The following is a 25,071-nucleotide window of genomic DNA, read 5'->3' on the forward strand; positions in this document are numbered from 1 at the left end:
GTACCACGTGATGTGACGTCATCGTGACGTTGTGTTTCTAAAAATAGCTCGCGCGCGGTACCGCATTACTGGGGGAAAATAGGGAGTGCCAATATAGTGGCTTTTGGCTTCAAAGCGATGTGTATTATATAAGGCCAATGCGCAATCCAGTGAATAAATAGAGATCAGTGGTTGGACCAGGGATAGATCTAAAAGTTGCAGAACTCAAGTTTGACACCGCTGCTCTACCTGCTGTTGGCCTTGGAAAGTCTTTAAGGAATTTTAAAAACCACAGAATTAATAATAGAGGTGTATGATGTTGAAAATGTTTATGGTTTTCTTTTTTTGCTTTTTTTTAAAGATGCATGGACATGAGTGTATGTGTACAAAAAGATTTAAACAATGCAACAAAATATTGCGTGCAAAACTATAACTACAGTTATCTATGACTCTGTGAAAGGTATTTATACGTGTGTGTGTGTTCTCAGTACTATATCCAGGATCCAGTTTCGACTTCCTGATGGTTCGTCTCTCACCAACCAGTTTCCCTCACAGACCAGACTGCAGGAGGCTTGGAACTTTGCTTTTGAGGTCTGTCTGACCTACTAATATGCTCATACAGTATGTTCTGTTGTTCTCACAAAATATTTGTTGTGGCCCTTGTTCTTATTTCCTTGCTATTGCTCCGTTTACAATATTTAGCTCCTTTCATGGGATCTCCACCGGTTTGAAGTTGGAGCTCTGGCTAGAAAACTCCCTTGAATTCTCAAACTGTTGACATTTTCAGTCATCAGTAAATTATTTTGGGTTTAACTGGAATCTAATCTTTTTGGGTTTATTGTAAGACGCCTATATGGACCAGCCCATGTTTCGAACCTTTATCAGAAACCAGTGATTCTAATAGCAGTGTTCATGTTTTTTGCTGCTCTTGTTTCAGGAAATAGGGAGTCTGTATGGAAACTTCTCTCTAGCAACCATGTATCCTCGGCAAGAGTTCACTAGTGAAGATCTAAACAAGACCCTGCTGGAGCTGAAACTGGTTCCAAGTGCGTCCATTGTTCTCCTCCCAGTGAGTAGTCCAGAGTCCACTTTATACATCTTCTATGTACACAAAACCTGCTTCAACGTGTTTCTTGTTTCTTTTGAGTTAACTCCATGCATAGAGCATGATGCCGTGTCTAAAATTGAATATGCCAGGTTTTTTTTTTTTTGGATGGATGGTCTATTGAACTAGTTACCAGCTCATCAGACTTATCGGACTGGCATTGGATCCCAGGGTCTGATTACGCTCAACAAACAGCCAAACAACACTAGTGTCTATAGCAGCATCCAACAACATCTAATTATAGCTCCTAGCTCTTGTTCTTAGCTTCTCTTCCTTGACCTTTCATGGGGTCAACGGTAAGAACTCTATCATGGGGAAGAAAGGAGCTTCAGACTGCTGTGCTGAATTCAGACATCCTTTTACTGACGTCATTCTGTGATTGAAACACATGGATGATGTGAGTCAGATCCAGGCCTACAGCCTTCTGAAAAACAACTACAAAGTTTGTGCTTTCTTCACTCTTTACATTTTGGTTAATTTGCATGAGGTAAGCGGTCACCAAAAGGATTGTGGGATTTCTTAAAGCTCTTTAGTGCTGATAAGGGACCTCATGAATTTCCTATGCTAAAGGAGCTATGAGAGGAAGCATACAGGCTTCTTTTCCTACCTCTCTCCTTAATAAGTGCTCTATTCAGACAGCACTCATCATGGCGAACGCTGACGCACTTCCGCTTTGGCTAAAGGGTCCTTACCCGAAAGGCGTTTTCGGATGCAGCCAATGCCTCTATTTCTAGTACCAATATGGCAACCCTTAACAAGAATAGCCTCAGTCTGGTCAAAGTTTAAGTTAAACCCATTTCCCCTTATCTCTGTGCTCATAAAAGCAGAGCTGAGCTTGATTTATTATTTTTTTTTCATAGATTATCTGCCTCATGTTTTTTTGACTAGACGGTTTTAACAAATATGTAGAGATACACTTATACAAAAAGGTACCCACTGCAGCTTTAAGCTTTTGCGAATTACAGAAAATCCACAAAACGTGTTCACTCACTGCTTGTTCTTAAAACCTTAAAGTTGCATATTTTCTTCCTCTGTGGGAAAAAAATCAAATGAATCAATTAAAGCCTAAAGTGAATATCATGTTTATGCCTGTTATGTCTGTGTGCATATTTGTCTGTAATTTGAAGTTGTAATTTTAAAAAGGGGAACTGTCTGATATATATATATATATATATATATTAGGGCTGGGCAACGATTAAAATATTTAATCGCGATTAATTAGCAACATGCTAACCGTTAGCCGCTAACATGATTGTGTTTAGTATCACCGGGTGATTGTACTCTGTCAGTTTGGTCCAAATCCTGTAAAGGGATGTGCCTCAAATAGGGAGAAAATACGTCATTTATAACGTTGCCATGGTAACTCAAAATGGCTCGTGGTACAAAAAGATACTTCATGGGATCAGCACACATGTTTTGATATTCACACTGTGGGGATTATAATACAAAACTCCAAGTCTTCCATACCGGGAATCGATCCCACGACCTCTTGCATGCAAAGCCTGCACTTTCCATCTGAGCTATACTGTAGCGCCATATATGGACATGCATTTCTGGGAGCATAAGGGGTTTGGTCCCCCATTGAAAAGCATTGGATGTTTGACAACTCATAGATTGGAGATGCTTTATGCGACGTAGCCCAAATTTATTGTGGAGCTTTCTCTCTAAAGTACGAACAGACTCTGAGAAGCAAAAGTTGGTGAAACCTTCCTAGAGGTACTTCCGGTTAGCAACATGCTAACTGTTAGCCGCTAACATGGTTGTGTTCAGTATGACCGGGTGATTGTATTCTGTCAGTTTGTTCCAAATCCTGTACTGGGAAGTGCCTCAAATAGGAGTGCCAATACTTAATGTCACCAAACGTGACCAAAGTTCATGGATCAGATTGGCCTCCTATAGCAACTCAGCCTCACCACATCTGGGCCCAGAACTCAACATTTGACCAAAATGGTCAGTAGTGCCATTTCCCACATGTGGGTGGTGCTGTATTGGCCAATTGGGTCGTGTCTGGTTATCATGCCAGGTCCTGTTGGAAGCAAAGACCCAATAGGAAAGCATGTGAAATCCCAAATGGGGCAGAAAACTGACACATGGCTGAAAGTCACATGAAAATTTTAAAATGTTAAGAGGAAGTGACTGTGCGAATTTCAGATTCCTACATTAATCACAGCCGCTGCAGCGGGCATCGAAAGTTGCCATTGTATCCCAATTGAGCTTCTAACTCTGGACCTCAGAGTTCCGTCGTCATGGAAACTCACTCACACACCTGCAGTCTACCGAAGTGCAGAGACTTTGCTCACAATAAGTCCCATTGGATTATAATGGAGAACTTTGCCCCGAACAACGCTTCATATCTCCTGATCTATAAATGGTAGAGACGTAATTTTTTCTGCGTTTAGTTCGTAACGGATAGGGGAAGAAGAAAAGCTATCGTTTTTTGCTGGAAAAAGTTTAATAAAGGCATAAAAAATTATGATCTAAATGGCATTTTTATGGATTTTCAGAAATCCTTTAAAAAGGGTCCCGAACAAATCGCTGTAACGCAAAAAGTATAAGAGATATCAAAATAATTCTTTCACCATGAGTATCAGCAGGCTTTTGAGGACCATACAGCTCATTTTTATGTTTGTACAAAAATCGGTGTAGACACAGCGGCGATGTAAAAAAGTGGTTGATGTGGGAAAATGCATCTCCAAAGTGTTTTTAGGATTTTGCATAATCGCTACTCACGAACAAATTGTTCCTACGGAAAAACCGTAACAGTTATCCACAAAATTCCTTTTTTGTGAGTGCCAGAAGGGTTGGGATATTCCTGTGTGAAAGTCTCATGTCTGTACATCCAACGGTTTAGGAGTAGCGACAATGCGAAAACGTGTGATGTTTTGGATTTTCAGACGTCATTTTTCAAAACCGCTCCATAGGAAATGAATGGGGGAGGTTTCGGGTTTGTGTCGGTCTGAGGTGATTTGCGAAAAATCTATAAATGCCACACCAATGAGGGTTACATTCCCCAAATCCTGACAAAAATACCTACGTTTTCATGTATAATTTGTCTACGTAGAGTGAAAATTGAGCGAGTAAGGTCAAGTTGTTTGGAGTTTTGAAATCTTTAAAAAAGCTAGAGTGGGCCACTCTAGCGGTTGGAGAATTCCGTCATTGACTTTCATTGTAAACGATGATTTCGCTGATTTTTGGACATGAGCTTTGAGGAGTAACTGTGAAGAGACGATAAAAGATATCCACATGCCGTTTTCACTTCTGAGTAGGTCACAGATATATCTACAAACTGGAAATTAAATGGTGTTCGTAGGTGAAAGCACGACGACACAGTACAGCGTTGAAATTGGTCATTTGGAGGCTTTTTTGAGGCTTTCTTTCTACCCGACTCCATTCATTCCAATGGGTTTTTTGGGGGTGGTTTTTCGCTAATTTTGTTGCCATGGTAACTCGAAACCCCAATAAAAGTAGTAGCACACCATTCCCGACCGAGCCACACGTTTGATACCTATATTGTGGGGGTGCACGCTACGGTTCGGGCCGCATTAACGCACAAAGAAACTGGAATATTAATAACTAGAAAAATTTCTGAAGAAATTTAGCAAGGCGCCTGCCACTTGGTGCGTACCGTACTGACAGAAATAGCAACAGGAAGAAACACTGCGAATTTCAGCTTCTTACGGTCTTCACAGCCCCCGCAGCGGCCGTCGAAAGGTGCCATGTTAAGTCAATGGACCTCCTAGGAGCCCCTTGTTAGCAGCGTTGTCATGGAGACTCACTGAAAGCTGCAGCCCTATCTGTCTGTAAAGGCAGAACAACCCTGGCTAAGCAGAAGTTAGTAGGACCTTCCTAAAGCTACTTCTGGTTAGCAACATGCTAACGGTTAGCCGCTAACATGGTTGTGCTCAGGATCACCGGGTGATTGTACTCTGTCAGTTTGGTCCAAATCCTGTACTGGGAAGTGCCTCAAATAGGAGTGCCAATACTTAATGTCACCAAACGTGACCAAAGTTCATGGATCAGATTGGCCTCCTATAGCAACTCAGCCTCACCACATCTGGGCCCAGAACTCAACATTTGACCAAAATGGTCAGTAGTGCCATTTCCCACATGTGGGTGGTGCTGTATTGGCCAATTGGGTCGTGTCTGGTTATCATGCCAGGTCCTGTTGGAAGCAAAGACCCAATAGGAAAGCATGTGAAATCCCAAATGGGGCAGAAAACTGACACATGGCTGAAAGTCACATGAAAATTTTAAAATGTTAAGAGGAAGTGACTGTGCGAATTTCAGATTCCTACATTAATCACAGCCGCTGCAGCGGGCATCGAAAGTTGCCATTGTATCCCAATTGAGCTTCTAACTCTGGACCTCAGAGTTCCGTCGTCATGGAAACTCACTCACACACCTGCAGTCTACCGAAGTGCAGAGACTTTGCTCACAATAAGTCCCATTGGATTATAATGGAGAACTTTGCCCCGAACAACGCTTCATATCTCCTGATCTATAAATGGTAGAGACGTAATTTTTTCTGCGTTTAGTTCGTAACGGATAGGGGAAGAAGAAAAGCTATCGTTTTTTGCTGGAAAAAGTTTAATAAAGGCATAAAAAATTATGATCTAAATGGCATTTTTATGGATTTTCAGAAATCCTTTAAAAAGGGTCCCGAACAAATCGCTGTAACGCAAAAAGTATAAGAGATATCAAAATAATTCTTTCACCATGAGTATCAGCAGGCTTTTGAGGACCATACAGCTCATTTTTATGTTTGTACAAAAATCGGTGTAGACACAGCGGCGATGTAAAAAAGTGGTTGATGTGGGAAAATGCATCTCCAAAGTGTTTTTAGGATTTTGCATAATCGCTACTCACGAACAAATTGTTCCTACGGAAAAACCGTAACAGTTATCCACAAAATTCCTTTTTTGTGAGTGCCAGAAGGGTTGGGATATTCCTGTGTGAAAGTCTCATGTCTGTACATCCAACGGTTTAGGAGTAGCGACAATGCGAAAACGTGTGATGTTTTGGATTTTCAGACGTCATTTTTCAAAACCGCTCCATAGGAAATGAATGGGGGAGGTTTCGGGTTTGTGTCGGTCTGAGGTGATTTGCGAAAAATCTATAAATGCCACACCAATGAGGGTTACATTCCCCAAATCCTGACAAAAATACCTACGTTTTCATGTATAATTTGTCTACGTAGAGTGAAAATTGAGCGAGTAAGGTCAAGTTGTTTGGAGTTTTGAAATCTTTAAAAAAGCTAGAGTGGGCCACTCTAGCGGTTGGAGAATTCCGTCATTGACTTTCATTGTAAACGATGATTTCGCTGATTTTTGGACATGAGCTTTGAGGAGTAACTGTGAAGAGACGATAAAAGATATCCACATGCCGTTTTCACTTCTGAGTAGGTCACAGATATATCTACAAACTGGAAATTAAATGGTGTTCGTAGGTGAAAGCACGACGACACAGTACAGCGTTGAAATTGGTCATTTGGAGGCTTTTTTGAGGCTTTCTTTCTACCCGACTCCATTCATTCCAATGGGTTTTTTGGGGGTGGTTTTTCGCTAATTTTGTTGCCATGGTAACTCGAAACCCCAATAAAAGTAGTAGCACACCATTCCCGACCGAGCCACACGTTTGATACCTATATTGTGGGGGTGCACGCTACGGTTCGGGCCGCATTAACGCACAAAGAAACTGGAATATTAATAACTAGAAAAATTTCTGAAGAAATTTAGCAAGGCGCCTGCCACTTGGTGCGTACCGTACTGACAGAAATAGCAACAGGAAGAAACACTGCGAATTTCAGCTTCTTACGGTCTTCACAGCCCCCGCAGCGGCCGTCGAAAGGTGCCATGTTAAGTCAATGGACCTCCTAGGAGCCCCTTGTTAGCAGCGTTGTCATGGAGACTCACTGAAAGCTGCAGCCCTATCTGTCTGTAAAGGCAGAACAACCCTGGCTAAGCAGAAGTTAGTAGGACCTTCCTAAAGCTACTTCTGGTTAGCAACATGCTAACGGTTAGCCGCTAGCATGGTTGTGTTCAGTATCAGCGGGTGATGTTACTCTGTTAGTTTGGTTGAAATCCTGTACTGAGAAGTGCCTAAAAAGGGAGAAAATCCTAAAATTCACCAAATCTGTCAAGCAGGAGTTTGTACAAGCTTCTTATAGCTACTTCCGGTTAGCAACATGCTAACCGTTAGCCGCTAGCATGGTTGTGTTCAGTATCACTGGGTGATTGTACTCTGTCAGTTTGGTCAAAATCCTGTACTGGGATGTGCCTCAAATAGGGAGAAAATATGTAGTTTATAATGTTGCCATGGTAACTCAAAATAGTGGGTGGTACAAAAAAATACTTCATGTGATCAGCACACATGTTTTGATATACACAATGTGGGGATTATAATACAAAACTCCAAGTCTTCCACACCGGGAATCGATCCCACGACCTCTTGCATGCAAAGCCTGCACTTTCCATCTGAGCTACACTGTAGCGCCATATATGGGCATGCATTTCCTGGATCATAAAGGGTTTGGTCCCCCATTGAAAAGCATTGGATGTTTGACACCTCATAACTTGGAGATGCTTTATGTGACATAGCCCAAATTTCTTGTGGAGCTTTCTCTCTAAAGGAAGTACAGCCTCTGTGAAGCAGAAGTTGGTGAGACCTTCCTAGAGCTACTTCCGGTTAGCAACATGCTAACCATTAGCCGCTAACATAGTTGTGTTCAGTATCACCGGGTGATTGTACTTTGTCAGTTTGGTCCAAATCCTGTACTGGGAAGTGCCTCAAATAGGGGTGCCAATACTTAATGTCACCAAACGTGACCAAAGTTCATTGGTCAGATTGGCCTCCTTTAGCAACTCAGCCTCACCACATCTGGGCCCAGAACTCAACATTTGACCAAAATAGTGTGTAGTGCCATTTCCCACATGTGGGTGGTGCAGTATTGGCCAAGTGGGTCGTGTCTAGGCATCATGCCAGGTCCTGTTGGAAGCAAAGACCCAATAGGAAAGCATGTAAAATCCAAAATGGGACAGTAAACTGACACATGGCTGAAAGTCACATGAAAATTTGAAAATGTTAAGAGGAAGTGACTGTGCGAATTTCAGATTTCTACATTAATCACAGCCGCTGCAGCTGGCGTCGAAAGTTGCCATTCTATCTCAATGGAATATCTCCCACTGGCCCTCAGAGTTCCGTCGTCATGGAAACTCACTGACACAGCTGCAGCGGGCCAGTCTAAAAAAGTGCAGACACTTGGTGTCCAAGTCTGCCTATTGGATTATAATGGAGAACTTTGCCTCGAACAACGCACGATTTCTCCGGAACCGTAAATGGTAGAGACGTAATTTTTTCTGTGTTTATTTCGTAAAGGATAGGGTAAGAAGACTTGCTATCGGTTTTTGCTTGAAAAAGTTTAATAAAGGCGTAAAAAATTATGATCTAAAGGACATTTTTATGAAATTTCAGAAATCCTCTGAAAATGGTCCCGAACAAATCGCTCTGGCTAAAAAAGTATAAGAGATATCAAAATAATTCTTTCACTGTGAGTATCAGCAGGCTTTTGATGACCATGTAGCTCATTTTCATATTTTTACAAAAATCGGTGTAGGCACAGCGACGATGTAAAAAAGTGGATGATGTGGGAAAATGCAGCTCCAAAGCAATTTCAGGATTTTGCACATTCGCTACTCCCGAACAAATTGTTCCTGTGGAAAAACCGTAACAGTTATCCACAAAATTCATTTTTCTTGAGTGCCAGAAGGGTTGGGACATTCATGTGTGAAAGTCTCATGCCTGTACATAAAACGGTTTAGGAGTAGTGACGATGCGAAAACATGTGATGTTTTGGATTTTCAGACGTCATTTTTCAAAACCGCTCCATAGGAAATGAATGGGGGAGGTTTCGGGTTTGTGTCGGTCTGAGGTGATTTGCGAAAAATCTATAAAAGCCACACCAATGAGGGTTACATTTCCCGAATCCTGACAAAAATACCTACGTTTTGATGTATAATTTGTCTACATAGAGTGAAAATTGAGTGAGTAAGGTCAAGTTGTTCGGAGTTTGGAAATCTTTAAAAAAGCTAGAGTGGGCCACTCTAGCGGTTGGAGAATTCCGTCATTGACTTTCATTGTAAACGATGATTTCGCTGATTTTTGGACATGAGCTTTGAGGAGTAACTGTGAAGAGACGATAAAAGATATCCACATCCCGTTTTCACTTCTGAGTAGGTCACAGATATATCTACAATCTGGAAGTTAAACGGTGTTCGTAGGTGAAAGCATGACGACACAGTACAGCTTTGAAAATGGTCATTTGGAGAATTTTTTGAGGCTTTCTTTCTACCCGACTCCATTCATTTCTATGGGTTTTTTGGGGGTGGTTTTTCGCTAATTTTGTTGCCATGGTAACTCGAAACCCCAATAAAAGTACCAGCACACATCTCGTAATCGAGCCACACGTTTTGATACCTATATTGTGGGGGTGCTCGCTACGGTTCGGGCCGCATTAATCGTGACGGAAGAAAAATTAAGAATAACTAGAAACTTTCTGAAGAAATTTAGCAAGGCGCCTGCCACTTGGTGCGGACCATACCGTCAGAAATAGCAACAGGAAGTAACACTGCGAATTTCAGGTTCCTACGGTCTTCACAGCCCTCGCAGAGGCCGTTGAAAGGTGTCAACGGACCTCCTAGGAGCCTCTTGCTAGCAGCGTTGTCATGGAGACTCACTGACAGCTACAGCCCTCTCTGTCTGTAAAGGTTGAAGAACTCTGGCTAAGCAGCTGTTGGTAGGACCTTCCTAAAGCTATTTCCGGTTAGCAACATGCTAACGGTTAGCCGCTAGCATGGCTGTGTTCAGTATCACCGGGTGATGTTACTCTGTTAGTTTGGTTGAAATCCTGTACTGAAAAGTTACTAAAAAGGGAGAAAATGCTAAAATTCACCAAATCTGTCAAGCAGAAGTTTGTACAGGCTTCCTAGAGCTACTTCCGGTTAGCAACATGCTAACCGTTAGCCGCTAACATGGTTGTGTTTGGTATCACTGGGTGAGTGTACTCTGTTAGTTTGGTCCAAATCCTGTACTGGGATGAGCCTCAAATAGGGAGAAAATACGTCGTTTGTAACGTTGCCATGGTAACTCAAAATGGCGGGTGGTACAAAAAAATACTTCATGGGATCAGCACACATGTTTTAATGTACACACTGTGGGGATTATAATACAAAACTCTAAGTCTCCCACACCAGGAATCGATCCCTCGACCTCTTGCATGCTAAGCCTGCACTCTCCCTCTGAGCTGTACTGTAGCGCCATATATGGGCATGCATTATTGGGAGCATAAGGGGTTTAATTCCCCATTGAAACGCATTGGATGTTTGACACCTCATAGCTGGGATATGCTTTATGCGACGTAGCCCAAATTTCTTGTGGAGCTTTCTCTCTAAAGTACGAACAGACTCTGTGAAGCAAAAGTTGGTGAGACGTTCCTAGAGCTACTTCCGGTTAGCAACATGCTAACCGTTAGCCGCTAGCATAGTTGTGTTCAGTATCACCGGGTGAATATACTCTGTCAGGTTGGTCCAAATCCTGTACTGGGAAGTGCCTCAAATAGGGGTGCCAATACTTAATGTCACCAAACGTGACCAAAGTTCATTGGTCAGATTGGCCTCCTTTAGCAACTCAGCCTCACCACATCTGGGCCCAGAACTCAACATTTGACCAAAATGGTCAGTGGTGCCATTTCCCACAGGTGGGTGGTGCTGTATTGGCCAATTGGGTCGTGTCTGGTTATCATGCCAGGTCCTGTTGGAAGCAAAGACCCAATAGGAAAGCATGTAAAATCCAAAATGGGACAGTAAACTTACACATGGCTGAAAGTCACATGAAAATTTTAAAATGTTAAGAGGAAGTGACTGTGCGAATTTCAGATTTCTACATTAATCAAAGCCGCTGCAGCTGGCGTCGAAAGTTGCCATTGTATCTCAATGGAACGTCTCCCACTGGCCCTCAGAGTTCCGTCGTCATGGAAACTCACTGACACAGCTGCAGCGGGCCAGTCTAAAAAAGTGCAGACACTTGGTGTCCAAGTCTGCCTATTGGATTATAATGGAGAACTTTGCCTCGAACAACGCACGATTTCTCCGGAACCGTAAATGGTAGAGACGTAATTTTTTCTGTGTTTATTTCGTAAAGGATAGGGGAAGAAGACTTGCTATCGGTTTTTGCTGGAAAAAGTTTAATAAAGGCGTAAAAAATTATGATCTAAAGGACATTTTTATGAAACTTCAGAAATCCTCTGAAAATGATCCCGAACAAATCGCTCTGGCTAAAAAAGTATAAGAGATATCAAAATAATTCTTTCACTGTGAGTATCAGCAGGCTTTTGATGACCATGTAGCTCATTTTCATATTTTTACAAAAATCGGTGTAGGCACAGCGACGATGTAAAAAAGTGGATGATGTGGGAAAATGCAGCTCCAAAGCGATTTCAGGATTTTGCACATTCGCTACTCCCGAACAAATTGTTCCTGTGGAAAAACCGTAACAGTTATCCACAAAATTCATTTTTCTTGAGTGCCAGAAGGGTTGGGACATTCATGTGTGAAAGTCTCATGCCTGTACATAAAACGGTTTAGGAGTAGTGACGATGCGAAAACATGTGACGTTTTGGATTTTCAGACGTCATTTTTCAAAACCGCTCCATAGGAAATGAATGGGGGAGGTTTCGGGTTTGTGTCGGTCTGAGGTGATTTGCGAAAAATCTATAAATGCCACACCAATGAGGGTTACATTTCCCGAATCCTGACAAAAATACCTACGTTTTGATGTATAATTTGTCTACGTAGAGTGAAAATTGAGCGAGTAAGGTCAAGTTGTTCGGAATTTTGAAATCTTTAAAAAAGCTAGAGTGGGCCACTCTAGCGGTTGGAGAATTCCGTCATTGACTTTCATTGTAAACGATGATTTCACTGATTTTTGGACATGAGCTTTGAGGAGTACTTGTGAGGAGACGATAACAGATATCCACATCCCGTTTTCACTTCTGAGTAGGTCACAGAAATATCTACAAACTGGAAGTTAAACGGTGTTCGTAGGTGAAAGCATGGCGACACAGTACAGCGTTGAAAATGGTCATTTTGAGGCTTTTTTGAGGCTTTCTTTCTACCCGACTCCATTGATTATCATGGGTTTTTTGGGTGTTGGTTTTTCACTGATATTGTTGCCATGGTAACTCGAAATCCCAATAAAAGTAGTAGCACACATCTCGAGATCGAGCCACAGGTTTTGATGCCTATATTGTGGGGGTGCACGCTACTTTTTGGGCCGCATTAATCGTGAAGTAAGAAAAATAAAGAATAACTAGAAAAATTTCTGAAGAAATTTAGCAAGGCGCCTGCCACTTGGTGCGTACCGTACCGTCAGAAATAGCAACAGGAAGCAACACTGCGAATTTCAGCTTCCTAAGGTCTTCACAGCCCCCGCAGCGGCCGTTGAAAGGTGCCATGTTAAGTCAATGGACCTCCTAGGAGCCTCTTGCTAGCAGCGTGTTCATGGAGACTCACTGACAGCTGCAGCCCTCTCTCTGTCTATAAAGGCAGAAGAACTCTGGAAAAGCAGAAGTTGATAGGACCTTCCTATAGCTACTTCTGGTTAGCAACATGCTAACAGTTAGCCTCTAGCATGGTTGTGTTCAGTATCACTGGGTGATGTTACTCTGTTAGTTTGGTTGAAATCCTGTACTGAGAAGTTCCTGAAAACGGAGAAAATCCTAAAATTCACCAAATCTGTCAAGCAGGAGTTTGTACAGGCTTCCTAGAGCTACTTCCGGTTAGCAACATGCTAACAGTTAGCCGCTAACATGGTTGTGTTTAGTATCACTGGGTGAGTGTACTCTGTTAGTTTGGTCCAAATCCTGTACTGGGATGAGCCTCAAATAGGGAGAAAATACGTCATTTGTAACGTTGCCATGGTAACTCAAAATGGCGGGTGGTACAAAAACATACTTCATGGGATCAGCACACATGTTTTAATGTACACACTGTGGGGATTATAATACAAAACTCTAAGTCTCCCACACCAGGAATCGATCCCTCGACCTCTTGCATGCTAAGCCTGCACTCTCCCTCTGAGCTGTACTGTAGCGCCATATATGGGCATGCATTATTGGGAGCATAAGGGGTTTAATTCCCCATTGAAACGCATTGGATGTTTGACACCTCATAGCTGGGATATGCTTTATGCGACGTAGCCCAAATTTCTTGTGGAGCTTTCTCTCTAAAGTACGAACAGACTCTGTGAAGCAAAAGTTGGTGAGACGTTCCTAGAGCTACTTCCGGTTAGCAACATGCTAACCGTTAGCCGCTAGCATAGTTGTGTTCAGTATCACCGGGTGAATATACTCTGTCAGGTTGGTCCAAATCCTGTACTGGGAAGTGCCTCAAATAGGGGTGCCAATACTTAATGTCACCAAACGTGACCAAAGTTCATGGGTCAGATTGGCCTCCTTTAGCAACTCAGCCTCACCACATCTGGGCCCAGAACTCAACATTTGACCAAAATGGTGTGTAGCACCATTTCCCACAGGTGGGTGGTGCTGTATTGGCCAATTGGGTCGTGTCTGGGCATCATGCCAGGTCCTGTTGGAAGCAAAGGCCCAAAAGGAAAGCATGTAAAATCCAAAATGGCACAGAAAACTGACACATGGCTGAAAGTCACATGAAAATTTTAAAATGTTAAGAGGAAGTGACTGTGCGAATTTCAGATTTCTACATTAATCACAGCCGCTGCAGCCTGCGTCGAAAGTTGCCATTCTATCTCAATGGAACGTCTCCCACTGGCCCTCAGAGTTCCGTCGTCATGGAAACTCACTGACACAGCTGCAGCGGGCCAGTCTAAAGAAGTGCAGACACTTTGTGTCCAAGTCTGCCTATTGGATTATAATGGAGAACTTTGCCTCGAACAACGCACGATTTCTCCGGAACCGTAAATGGTAGAGACGTAATTTTTTCTGTGTTTATTTCGTAACGGATAGGGGAAGAAGACTTGCTATCGGTTTTTGCTGGAAAAAGTTTAATAAAGGCGTAAAAAATTATGATCTAAAGGACATTTTTATGAAATTTCAGAAATCCTCTGAAAATGGTCCCGAACAAATCGCTCTGGCTAAAAAAGTATAAGAGATATCAAAATAATTCTTTCACTGTGAGTATCAGCAGGCTTTTGATGACCATGTAGCTCATTTTCATATTTTTACAAAAATCGGTGTAGGCACAACGACGATGTAAAAAAGTGGATGATGTGGGAAAATGCAGCTCCAAAGCGATTTCAGGATTTTGCACATTCGCTACTCCCGTACAAATTGTTCCTGTGGAAAAACCGTAACAGTTATCCACAAAATTCATTTTTCTTGAGTGCCAGAAGGGTTGGGACATTCATGTGTGAAAGTCTCATGTCTGTACATAAAACGGTTTAGGAGTAGCGACGATGCGAAAACATGTGATGTTTTGGATTTTTAGACGTTATTTTTCAAAACCGCTCCATAGGAAATGAATGGGGGAGGTTTCGGGTTTGTGTCGGTCTGAGGTGATTTGCGAAAAATCTATAAATGCCACACCAATGAGGGTTACATTTCCCGAATCCTGACAAAAATACCTACGTTTTGATGTATAATTTGTCTATGTAGAGTGAAAATTGAGTGAGTAAGGTCAAGTTGTTCGGAGTTTTGAAATCTTTAAAAAAGCTAGAGTGGGCCACTCTAGCGGTTGGAGAATTCCGTCATTGACTTTCATTGTAAACGATGATTTTGCTGATTTTTGGACATGAGCTTTGAGGAGTAACTGTGAAGGGATGATAAAAGATATCCACATCCCGTTTTCACTTCTGAGTAGTTCACAGATATATCTACAAACTGGAAGTTAAACGGTGTTCATAGGTGAAAGCATGGCGACACAGTACAGCTTTGAAAATGGTAATTTTGAGGCTTTTTTGAGGCTTTCTTTCTCCCCGACTCCATTCATTCCTATGGGGTTGTTTTGGGGTGGTTTTTCGCTTATTTTGTTGCCATGGTAACTCGAAACCCCAATAAACATAGTAGCACACATCTCGAGACCGAGCCACAGGTTTTGATGCCTATATTGTGGGGGTGCACGCTATGTTTTGGGCCGCATTAATCGTGAAGGAAGAAAAATAAAGAATACTAGAAAAATTTCTGAAGAAATTTAGCAAGGCGCCTGCCACTTGATGCGTACCGTACCGTCAGAAATAGCAACAGGAAGCAACAATGCGAATTTCAGCTTCCTACGGCCTTCACAGCCCCCGCAGCGGCCGTTGAAAGGTGCCATGTTAGGTCAATGGACCTCCTAGGAGCCTCTTGCTAGCAGCGTTGTCATGGAGACTCACTGAAAGCTGCAGCCCTCTCTTTGTCTGTAAAGGCAGAAGAACCCTGGCTAAGCAGAAGTTGATAGGACCTTCCTAAAGCTACTTCTGGTTAGCAACATGCTAATGGTTAACCGCTAGCATGGTTGTGTTCAGTATCACCGGGTGATGTTACTCTGTTAGTTTGGTTGAAATCCTGTACTGAGAAGTGCCTAAAAAGGGAGAAAATCCTAAAATTCACAAAATCTGTCAAGCAGAAGTTTGTACAAGCTTCCTAGAGCTACTTCCGGTTAGCAACATGCTAACCGTTAGCCGCTAACATGGTTGTGTTTGGTATCACTGGGTGAGTGTACTCTGTTAGTTTGATCCAAATCCTGTACTGGGATGAGCCTCAAATAGGGAGAAAAAACATAGTTTATAACGTTGCCATGGTAACTCAAAATGGCGGGTGGTACAAAAAAATACTTCATGGGATCAGCACACGTTTTAATATAAACACTGTGGGGATTATAACACAAAATCTTAGTCTCCCACGCCGGGTTTCGATCCCATGACCTCTTGCATGCAAAGCCTGCACTTTCCATCTGAGCTACACTGTAGCTCCATATATGGGCATGCATTTCCTGGATCATAAAGGGTTTGGTCCCCCATTGAAAAGCATTGGATGTTTGACACCTCATAACTTGGAGATGCTTTATGTGACGTAGCCCAAATTTCTTGTGGAGCTTTCTCTTTAAAGGAAGTACAGACTCTGTGAAGCAGAAGTTGGTGAGACCTTCCTAGAGCTACTTCCCGTTAGCAACATGCTAACCATTAGCCGCTAACATAGTTGTGTTCAGTATCACCGGGTGATTGTACTCTGTCAGTTTGGTCCAAATCCTGTACTGGGAAGTGCCTCAAATAGGGGTGCCAATACTTAATGTCACCAAACGTGACCAAAGTTCATTGGTCAGATTGGCCTCCTTTAGCAACTCAGCCTCACCACATCTGGGCCCAGAACTCAACATTTGACCAAAATGGTCAGTGGTGCCATTTCCCACAGGTGGGTGGTGCTGTATTGGCCAATTGGGTCGTGTCTGGTTATCATGCCAGGTCCTGTTGGAAGCAAAGACCCAATAGGAAAGCATGTAAAATCCAAAATGGGACAGTAAACTTACACATGGCTGAAAGTCACATGAAAATTTTAAAATGTTAAGAGGAAGTGACTGTGCGAATTTCAGATTTCTACATTAATCACAGCCGCTGCAGCCTGCGTCGAAAGTTGCCATTCTATCTCAATGGAACGTCTCCCACTGGCCCTCAGAGTTCCGTCGTCATGGAAACTCACTGACACAGCTGCAGCGGGCCAGTCTAAAGAAGTGCAGACACTTTGTGTCCAAGTCTGCCTATTGGATTATAATGGAGAACTTTGCCTCGAACAACGCACGATTTCTCCGGAACCGTAAATGGTAGAGACGTAATTTTTTCTGTGTTTATTTCGTAACGGATAGGGGAAGAAGACTTGCTATCGGTTTTTGCTGGAAAAAGTTTAATAAAGGCGTAAAAAATTATGATCTAAAGGACATTTTTATGAAATTTCAGAAATCCTCTGAAAATGGTCCCGAACAAATCGCTCTGGCTAAAAAAGTATAAGAGATATCAAAATAATTCTTTCACTGTGAGTATCAGCAGGCTTTTGATGACCATGTAGCTCATTTTCATATTTTTACAAAAATCGGTGTAGGCACAACGACGATGTAAAAAAGTGGATGATGTGGGAAAATGCAGCTCCAAAGCGATTTCAGGATTTTGCACATTCGCTACTCCCGTACAAATTGTTCCTGTGGAAAAACCGTAACAGTTATCCACAAAATTCATTTTTCTTGAGTGCCAGAAGGGTTGGGACATTCATGTGTGAAAGTCTCATGTCTGTACATAAAACGGTTTAGGAGTAGCGACGATGCGAAAACATGTGATGTTTTGGATTTTTAGACGTTATTTTTCAAAACCGCTCCATAGGAAATGAATGGGGGAGGTTTCGGGTTTGTGTCGGTCTGAGGTGATTTGCGAAAAATCTATAAATGCCACACCAATGAGGGTTACATTTCCCGAATCCTGACAAAAATACCTACGTTTTGATGTATAATTTGTCTATGTAGAGTGAAAATTGAGTGAGTAAGGTCAAGTTGTTCGGAGTTTTGAAATCTTTAAAAAAGCTAGAGTGGGCCACTCTAGCGGTTGGAGAATTCCGTCATTGACTTTCATTGTAAACGATGATTTTGCTGATTTTTGGACATGAGCTTTGAGGAGTAACTGTGAAGGGACGATAAAAGATATCCACATCCCGTTTTCACTTCTGAGTAGTTCACAGATATATCTACAAACTGGAAGTTAAACGGTGTTCATAGGTGAAAGCATGGCGACACAGTACAGCTTTGAAAATGGTAATTTTGAGGCTTTTTTGAGGCTTTCTTTCTCCCCGACTCCATTCATTCCTATGGGGTTGTTTTGGGGTGGTTTTTCGCTTATTTTGTTGCCATGGTAACTCGAAACCCCAATAAACATAGTAGCACACATCTCGAGACCGAGCCACAGGTTTTGATGCCTATATTGTGGGGGTGCACGCTATGTTTTGGGCCGCATTAATCGTGAAGGAAGAAAAATAAAGAATACTAGAAAAATTTCTGAAGAAATTTAGCAAGGCGCCTGCCACTTGATGCGTACCGTACCGTCAGAAATAGCAACAGGAAGCAACAATGCGAATTTCAGCTTCCTACGGCCTTCACAGCCCCCGCAGCGGCCGTTGAAAGGTGCCATGTTAGGTCAATGGACCTCCTAGGAGCCTCTTGCTAGCAGCGTTGTCATGGAGACTCACTGAAAGCTGCAGCCCTCTCTTTGTCTGTAAAGGCAGAAGAACCCTGGCTAAGCAGAAGTTGATAGGACCTTCCTAAAGCTACTTCTGGTTAGCAACATGCTAATGGTTAACCGCTAGCATGGTTGTGTTCAGTATCACCGGGTGATGTTACTCTGTTAGTTTGGTTGAAATCCTGTACTGAGAAGTGCCTAAAAAGGGAGAAAATCCTAAAATTCACAAAATCTGTCAAGCAGAAGTTTGTACAAGCTTCCTAGAGCTACTTCCGGTTAGCAACATGCTAACCGTTAGCCGCTAACATGGTTGTGTTTGGTATCACTGGGTGAGTGTACTCTGTTAGTTTGATCCAAATCCTGTACTGGGATGAGCCTCAAATAGGGAGAAAAAACATAGTTTATAACGTTGCCATGGTAACTCAAAATGGCGGGTGGTACAAAAAAATACTTCATGGGATCAGCACACGTTTTAATATAAACACTGTGGGGATTATAACACAAAATCTTAGTCTCCCACGCCGGGTTTCGATCCCATGACCTCTTGCATGCAAAGCCTGCACTTTCCATCTGAGCTACACTGTAGCTCCATATATGGGCATGCATTTCCTGGATCATAAAGGGTTTGGTCCCCCATTGAAAAGCATTGGATGTTTGACACCTCATAACTTGGAGATGCTTTATGTGACGTAGCCCAAATTTCTTGTGGAGCTTTCTCTTTAAAGGAAGTACAGACTCTGTGAAGCAGAAGTTGGTGAGACCTTCCTAGAGCTACTTCCCGTTAGCAACATGCTAACCATTAGCCGCTAACATAGTTGTGTTCAGTATCACCGGGTGATTGTACTCTGTCAGTTTGGTCCAAATCCTGTACTGGGAAGTGCCTCAAATAGGGGTGCCAATACTTAATGTCACCAAACGTGACCAAAGTTCATTGGTCAGATTGGCCTCCTTTAGCAACTCAGCCTCACCACATCTGGGCCCAGAACTCAACATTTGACCAAAATGGTCAGTGGTGCCATTTCCCACAGGTGGGTGGTGCTGTATTGGCCAATTGGGTCGTGTCTGGTTATCATGCCAGGTCCTGTTGGAAGCAAAGACCCAATAGGAAAGCATGTAAAATCCAAAATGGGACAGTAAACTTACACATGGCTGAAAGTCACATGAAAATTTTAAAATGTTAAGAGGAAGTGACTGTGCGAATTTCAGATTTCTACATTAATCACAGCCGCTGCAGCTGGCGTCGAAAGTTGCCATTGTATCTCAATGGAACGTCTCCCACTGGCCCTCAGAGTTCCGTCGTCATGGAAACTCACTGACACAGCTGCAGCGGGCCAGTCTAAAAAAGTGCAGACACTTGGTGTCCAAGTCTGCCTATTGGATTATAATGGAGAACTTTGCCTCGAACAACGCACGATTTCTCCGGAACCGTAAATGGTAGAGACGTAATTTTTTCTGTGTTTATTTCGTAAAGGATAGGGGAAGAAGACTTGCTATCGGTTTTTGCTGGAAAAAGTTTAATAAAGGCGTAAAAAATTATGATCTAAAGGACATTTTTATGAAATTTCAGAAATCCTCTGAAAATGATCCCGAACAAATCGCTCTGGCTAAAAAAGTATAAGAGATATCAAAATAATTCTTTCACTGTGAGTATCAGCAGGCTTTTGATGACCATGTAGCTCATTTTCATATTTTTACAAAAATCGGTGTAGGCACAGCGACGATGTAAAAAAGTGGATGATGTGGGAAAATGCAGCTCCAAAGCGATTTCAGGATTTTGCACATTCGCTACTCCCGAACAAATTGTTCCTGTGGAAAAACCGTAACAGTTATTCAAACAATTCTTTTTTTGTGAGTGCCAGAAGGGTTGGGACATTCATGTGTGAAAGTCTCATGCCTGTACATAAAACGGTTTAGGAGTAGCGACGATGCGAAAACATGTGATGTTTTGGATTTTTAGACGTCATTTTTCAAAACCGCTCCATAGGAAATTAATGGGGGAGGTTTCGGGTTTGTGTCGGTCTGAGGTGATTTGCGAAAAATCTATAAATGCCACATGAATGAGGGTTACATTTCCCAAATCCTGACAAAAATACCTACGTTTTGATGTATAATTTGTCTACGTAGAGTGAAAATTGAGCGAGTAAGGTCAAGTTGTTCGGAGTTTTGAAATCTTTAAAAAAGCTAGAGTGGGCCACTCTAGCGGTTGGAGAATTCCGTCATTGACTTTCATTGTAAACGATGATTTCGCTGATTTTTGGACATGAGCTTTGAGGAGTAACTGTGAGGAGACGATAAAAGATATCCACATCCCGTTTTCACTTATGAGTAGTTCACAGATATATCTACAAACTGGAAGTTAAACGGTGTTCGTAGGTGAAAGCATGACGACACAGTACAGCGTTGAAATTGGTCATTTGGAGGCTTTTTTGAGGCTTTCTTTCTACCCGACTCCATTCATTCCTATGGGGGTTTTTGGGGGGTGTTTTCGCTAATTTTGTCGCCATGGTAACTCGAAACCCCAATAAAAGTAGTAGCACACATCTCGTAATCGAGCCACAAGTTTTGATACCTATATCGTGGGGGTGCTCGCTACGGTTCGGGCCGCATTTATCGTGATGTAAGAAAAATAAAGAATAAGAAAATAAGCCGTTTAGAGGTGAATAGTAATAGGTGCCTCCATGCATTTGCATTGGAGGCAGTGCTGTGCTTCGCACAGCACTGCCTCCTCATTGCAAATGCTATGGCAGGCGCCTAATAAATAATCCGTTTAGAGGTGAATAGTAATAGGTGCCTCCATGCATTTGCATTGGAGGCAGTGCTGTGCTTCGCACAGCACTGCCTCCTCATTGCAAATGCTATGGCAGGCGCCTAATAAGATATAGTCCGTTTAGAGGTGCATAGTAATAGGCCCTGCCCATGCATTTGCATTGGGAGGCAGTGCTGCACTGCCTCCTCATTGCACATGCAAGGCAGGCGCCTAATAAAGAGTCCGTTTAGAGGTGCATAGTAATAGGTGCCTCCATGCACCTATTACATGCATGTAATAGGTGCACAGCACAGCACTGCCTCCTCATTGCAAATGCTATGGCAGGCGCCTAATAATAAAAATAAAGAAGACGTTTAGAGGTGAATAGTAATAGGCCCTGCCCATGCATTTGCATTGGGAGGCAGTGCTGTGCTTCGCACAGCACTGCCTCCTCATTGCACATGCAAGGCAGGCGCCTAATAAATTAAAGCTTATTGCCACTGACAGGGAATTCTCTTTATGGGGAAAAAATCTACCAAAAACAGGCAATTTCTGAGGTAACAGCAGGGAGCAGCATTACCATTTTATGTTCAAAACCAAAGTTTAACTTGGCAGTGGTTACAACTAACTTGTTTCTGTCATATTCGATGCTGGAAGAACTTTAAACTGAAATGCTTGCTAACTCGATATGCTTGCGTTGCTTGCGTTTATTTGACGTTGACACGCGTTTTTTTGTTGTTGCTTTCTCGCGTGCATATAGTGAAGGCAGGGAAAAACAGGCAAAAACACATGGATACTTTGAAACGAGAAGCGACTTCACCGACGGCGTCTAAGCAGACCCCCCCGCTCCGCTCCGCACAAAACTTGTTCCGGCCGCCAACTCACCGCCTCGCCTAAGCACCGCCTTCCGCATGTCAGCTTTGTTTTTTTCCGGCCAGCACCTTTCTTACTCTGAATCCGAGGTTTGGCTGACAGCGAGGTTATTGGCGCATTATCGCCACCTACTGTTCTGATTCAAACCCCTACACCGCAGCAACAGACCTTCACAAAATAAAAGCATGTGAGCAACATGCGTTAACGCGCGTTAAAGAAAATATCGCCGTTAATAGTCTAATGAGTTAACGCGAAATTAACGCGTTAACTTGCCCAGCCCTAATATATATATATATATATATATATATATATATATATATATATATATATATTTTTTTTTTTTTTTTTTTTTTTTTTTTTTATATGCTGTGTGGATCTGCATTAATTGGATCCTGTCTCTCCCTTCAGTCTCAAAGGCCTACTGACACTGTGACCCGCTCTTCTGGATTTGGCATCTGGGCCGTTTTGGGTTCAATCCTTTACCCTCTGCTCGCTGTATGGAGGTTTCTCAGCTCCTTTCTGTTTGCTGCACCTTATTCAGCATCAGCATCCAGAGGCGAAGCAGAACACAACAGCTCAATATCCTCCGCAAACCAAGCTAAGAGGTGAGAAACCAATGTTTCAGATTCAGGTGTCGTAGCAAAGCGTTTAGTCAATGAGGCACTTCTCAGCTTTAGCCAGTTTCCTGCCCCTGCACGATCAGCATTTAGTTGAAGAGTTGACATCATATTTCAGTGGAGAGAAAAAGAATCAAGGTAACGATTTATTTTTTAGCCAGCTGTATGAAATATATAACAAAAGAGAAAAATGTATGCACAAAAAAATATGCAGGTATAAGTACTAATTTTATGTGTTAGCCAATAAATTGAGAGTAAATATAGCAATTGAGTAGTAAAGTAGATAAATGCATACCTTGAACCAAAGTTTCTTGTCAAGGTAGTTTTTTCCCCCACAAATTCCAAAAAGCTCATGTGTTGGTCGCCTATCAGCCCAGCTAATCTAGAAAAGGGACACAAGAACAGAGTAAGTGAACCACTTGAATATTTTCGCGCAAAGTTTAAATTTAGATTGTGTCTGGGAGCCATAGACAGATAGAGTTCCTAGTAAAAGTATTCAGACAGCTCAAGCCTGTGACTGAACAGGCTGATAGAGAAGGCTGGCTTATAGGATGGTATCAGAAATTGCAGGACAAGCCTGAACATCCTCTTCATCAGGTTGACGTAAAACAGAAAGGTCTCTTCAGTCAGATGCTTTTCAGAGCCATTGTAAGACAGATCCTGCCTTATACTGTCATCAACATCCAGAACTCTTATATTTCAAAGTGCCCATGTGAGAAAACTATGTTGGCACGGACTTAAGGCTGGTTCACACGGCAGGATTTTCAGCCCCATTTTCATGCTAATTTCCCCCTTCTGATAGCCGCCGATTATCGGCGTCTCTCTTAAGGTAATCTTAAGACACAATCCTGCCGTGTGTGGTGTGTTAAGAGTGATGGGGTCCGCTCGGTGGAACGTTGGGACCACTCAGACCTCAAATCGGGGTATTCCACATGTTGGATTGTCTTTCCCCGATATCCTACCATGTGTGGTGTCCTCCAAAGACAAATGAGCACGGAGCCTGCTGAATGTAGCATGTAGCCTATCAGAAAGAGAGGTGAGCACTGATCTTTATTTATTCACTGGAGTGCTGATTTGCCCGAAAAAGTCTTGATGACCTCCAAAGCGCTTTACACTACAGGACTAGGAAATTAGGTGCTGAAATATTGTACATGTTATTCATATTAAATAGATATGTATATATAAATATGTGTATATGTATACATATATGTAAATAAATGTGTTTGTAAATAAAAGTATATTGTTATTTATATATTTATAAATGTTATTTATATATATATATATATATATATATATATATATATATATAAATAAATAAATAACATGCAAAATATTTTAGCACACGACTTTCTCAGTACTTGATAGTTTTAGTACATAACATAAAAGTATATGACATTTGACATTTTAAATGTTTTAAGCCCCCCCTGAACATGAGAAAATTTGATGCTGTAGCGCACATATTCCCTAGTTACTGGGGGAAAATAGGGAGTACCAATATGGCGGCTGGTGGCTTCAAAGCTACTCGTTCTAACAGCGGGCTGTTAGCAATCCAGTGTATAATAGAGATCTGTGGAGGTGAGGGATTCCCTGAGAGAACTCCACCCCTGCTGCGTTCTTTCCGCTTCGGTAACCAACAGCTCTTCTTTTTAGTTTTTTTCCGCCGTTAAAATCAGTCCACACACTATTGCCATTATTCTCCCCCATCGTTCATGTTTATTATTCCAACCAGACCGATGTAAAACACTAACCTGACTCTCGCCAGATGTATGTCGCTCCACCTAGCCTCACTCACATACATCTGGGACATCTCTCATAGAGAGTGATTTCTCCAACCAATTTTATTGTCTAGCCAATCAGGACGCAGGGCTGGAGTTTCATAGATGTGACGTAGTGGAGAAGCGACCGTGACGTGAGACTGTTTTGATAGCAATGGCGGCTCGCATCGAGGAAGCAAGCGTTAACATTGATGCTGCTATTTCTTCCGTGTTGTCCAATCTACCTAATATTGTTTCATTAAAAGAACATCAGAGAACGGCTCTGAAGGCTTTTGTTGGTAGAAACGATGTTTTCGCCCTTCTCCCGACCGGATTTGGCAAGTTTTGTTTTCCAGGGCCCCGGAGCGGTTAGCGCGAACCATATTAGGAGCCCTTTAGTCCTCAACGCGGTCGGCCCGGGATCGACTACGACCCACGGCGCTTTGCCGCCTGTCTTCCCCCCTCTTCCTTTCAGCTCACTGTCAATTAAACGCGTGCCACAGCTGAAATCTGTAATGGCGGTCTGACAGTGTTTTTTTCCCCCACACCATAGATAAACAAATAAACATTTCCTTTGTGAAAATTAAATTAAAAAACTGCAAATTTTATAAATAAATAAAATGTATTGTCAAGAAAATCAATTTATTTTAAAAAGTCCTTTTCTACACTTCATTTTAAGATGAAGTTATCTTCTTCTACACATTGTGCTTCCTAGCTTGTGCCCTCTACTTTATTAATTCTGGCAAATATGCTCAATTGGGTAAAACCAGGGAATCGGAG

At 42.3% G+C, this 25,071-nt stretch overlaps 1 protein-coding gene across 6 annotated transcripts in view; it reads left to right on the top strand.

Moving 5' to 3' along the window:
- ubxn4 (UBX domain protein 4) overlaps window positions 1-25,071 on the top strand; it is a 133,972-nt gene that overhangs the window by 80,632 nt on the left and 28,269 nt on the right. For 5 of the 6 annotated variants that reach the window (XM_036138760.1, XM_036138758.1, XM_036138759.1 and 2 more), the window contains 3 exons: window positions 468-570; window positions 917-1,048; window positions 22,329-22,525. In XM_036138760.1, the coding sequence (XP_035994653.1) occupies window positions 468-570; window positions 917-1,048; window positions 22,329-22,525 (432 nt within the window). The remainder of the gene's footprint in view (window positions 1-467; window positions 571-916; window positions 1,049-22,328; window positions 22,526-25,071) is intronic. The other variant, XM_036138761.1, reaches the window with a different exon arrangement.

Source organism: Fundulus heteroclitus, chromosome 7 (genome assembly GCF_011125445.2).
Source record: "Fundulus heteroclitus isolate FHET01 chromosome 7, MU-UCD_Fhet_4.1, whole genome shotgun sequence".
Taxonomy (NCBI): Eukaryota; Metazoa; Chordata; class Actinopteri; order Cyprinodontiformes; family Fundulidae; genus Fundulus; species Fundulus heteroclitus.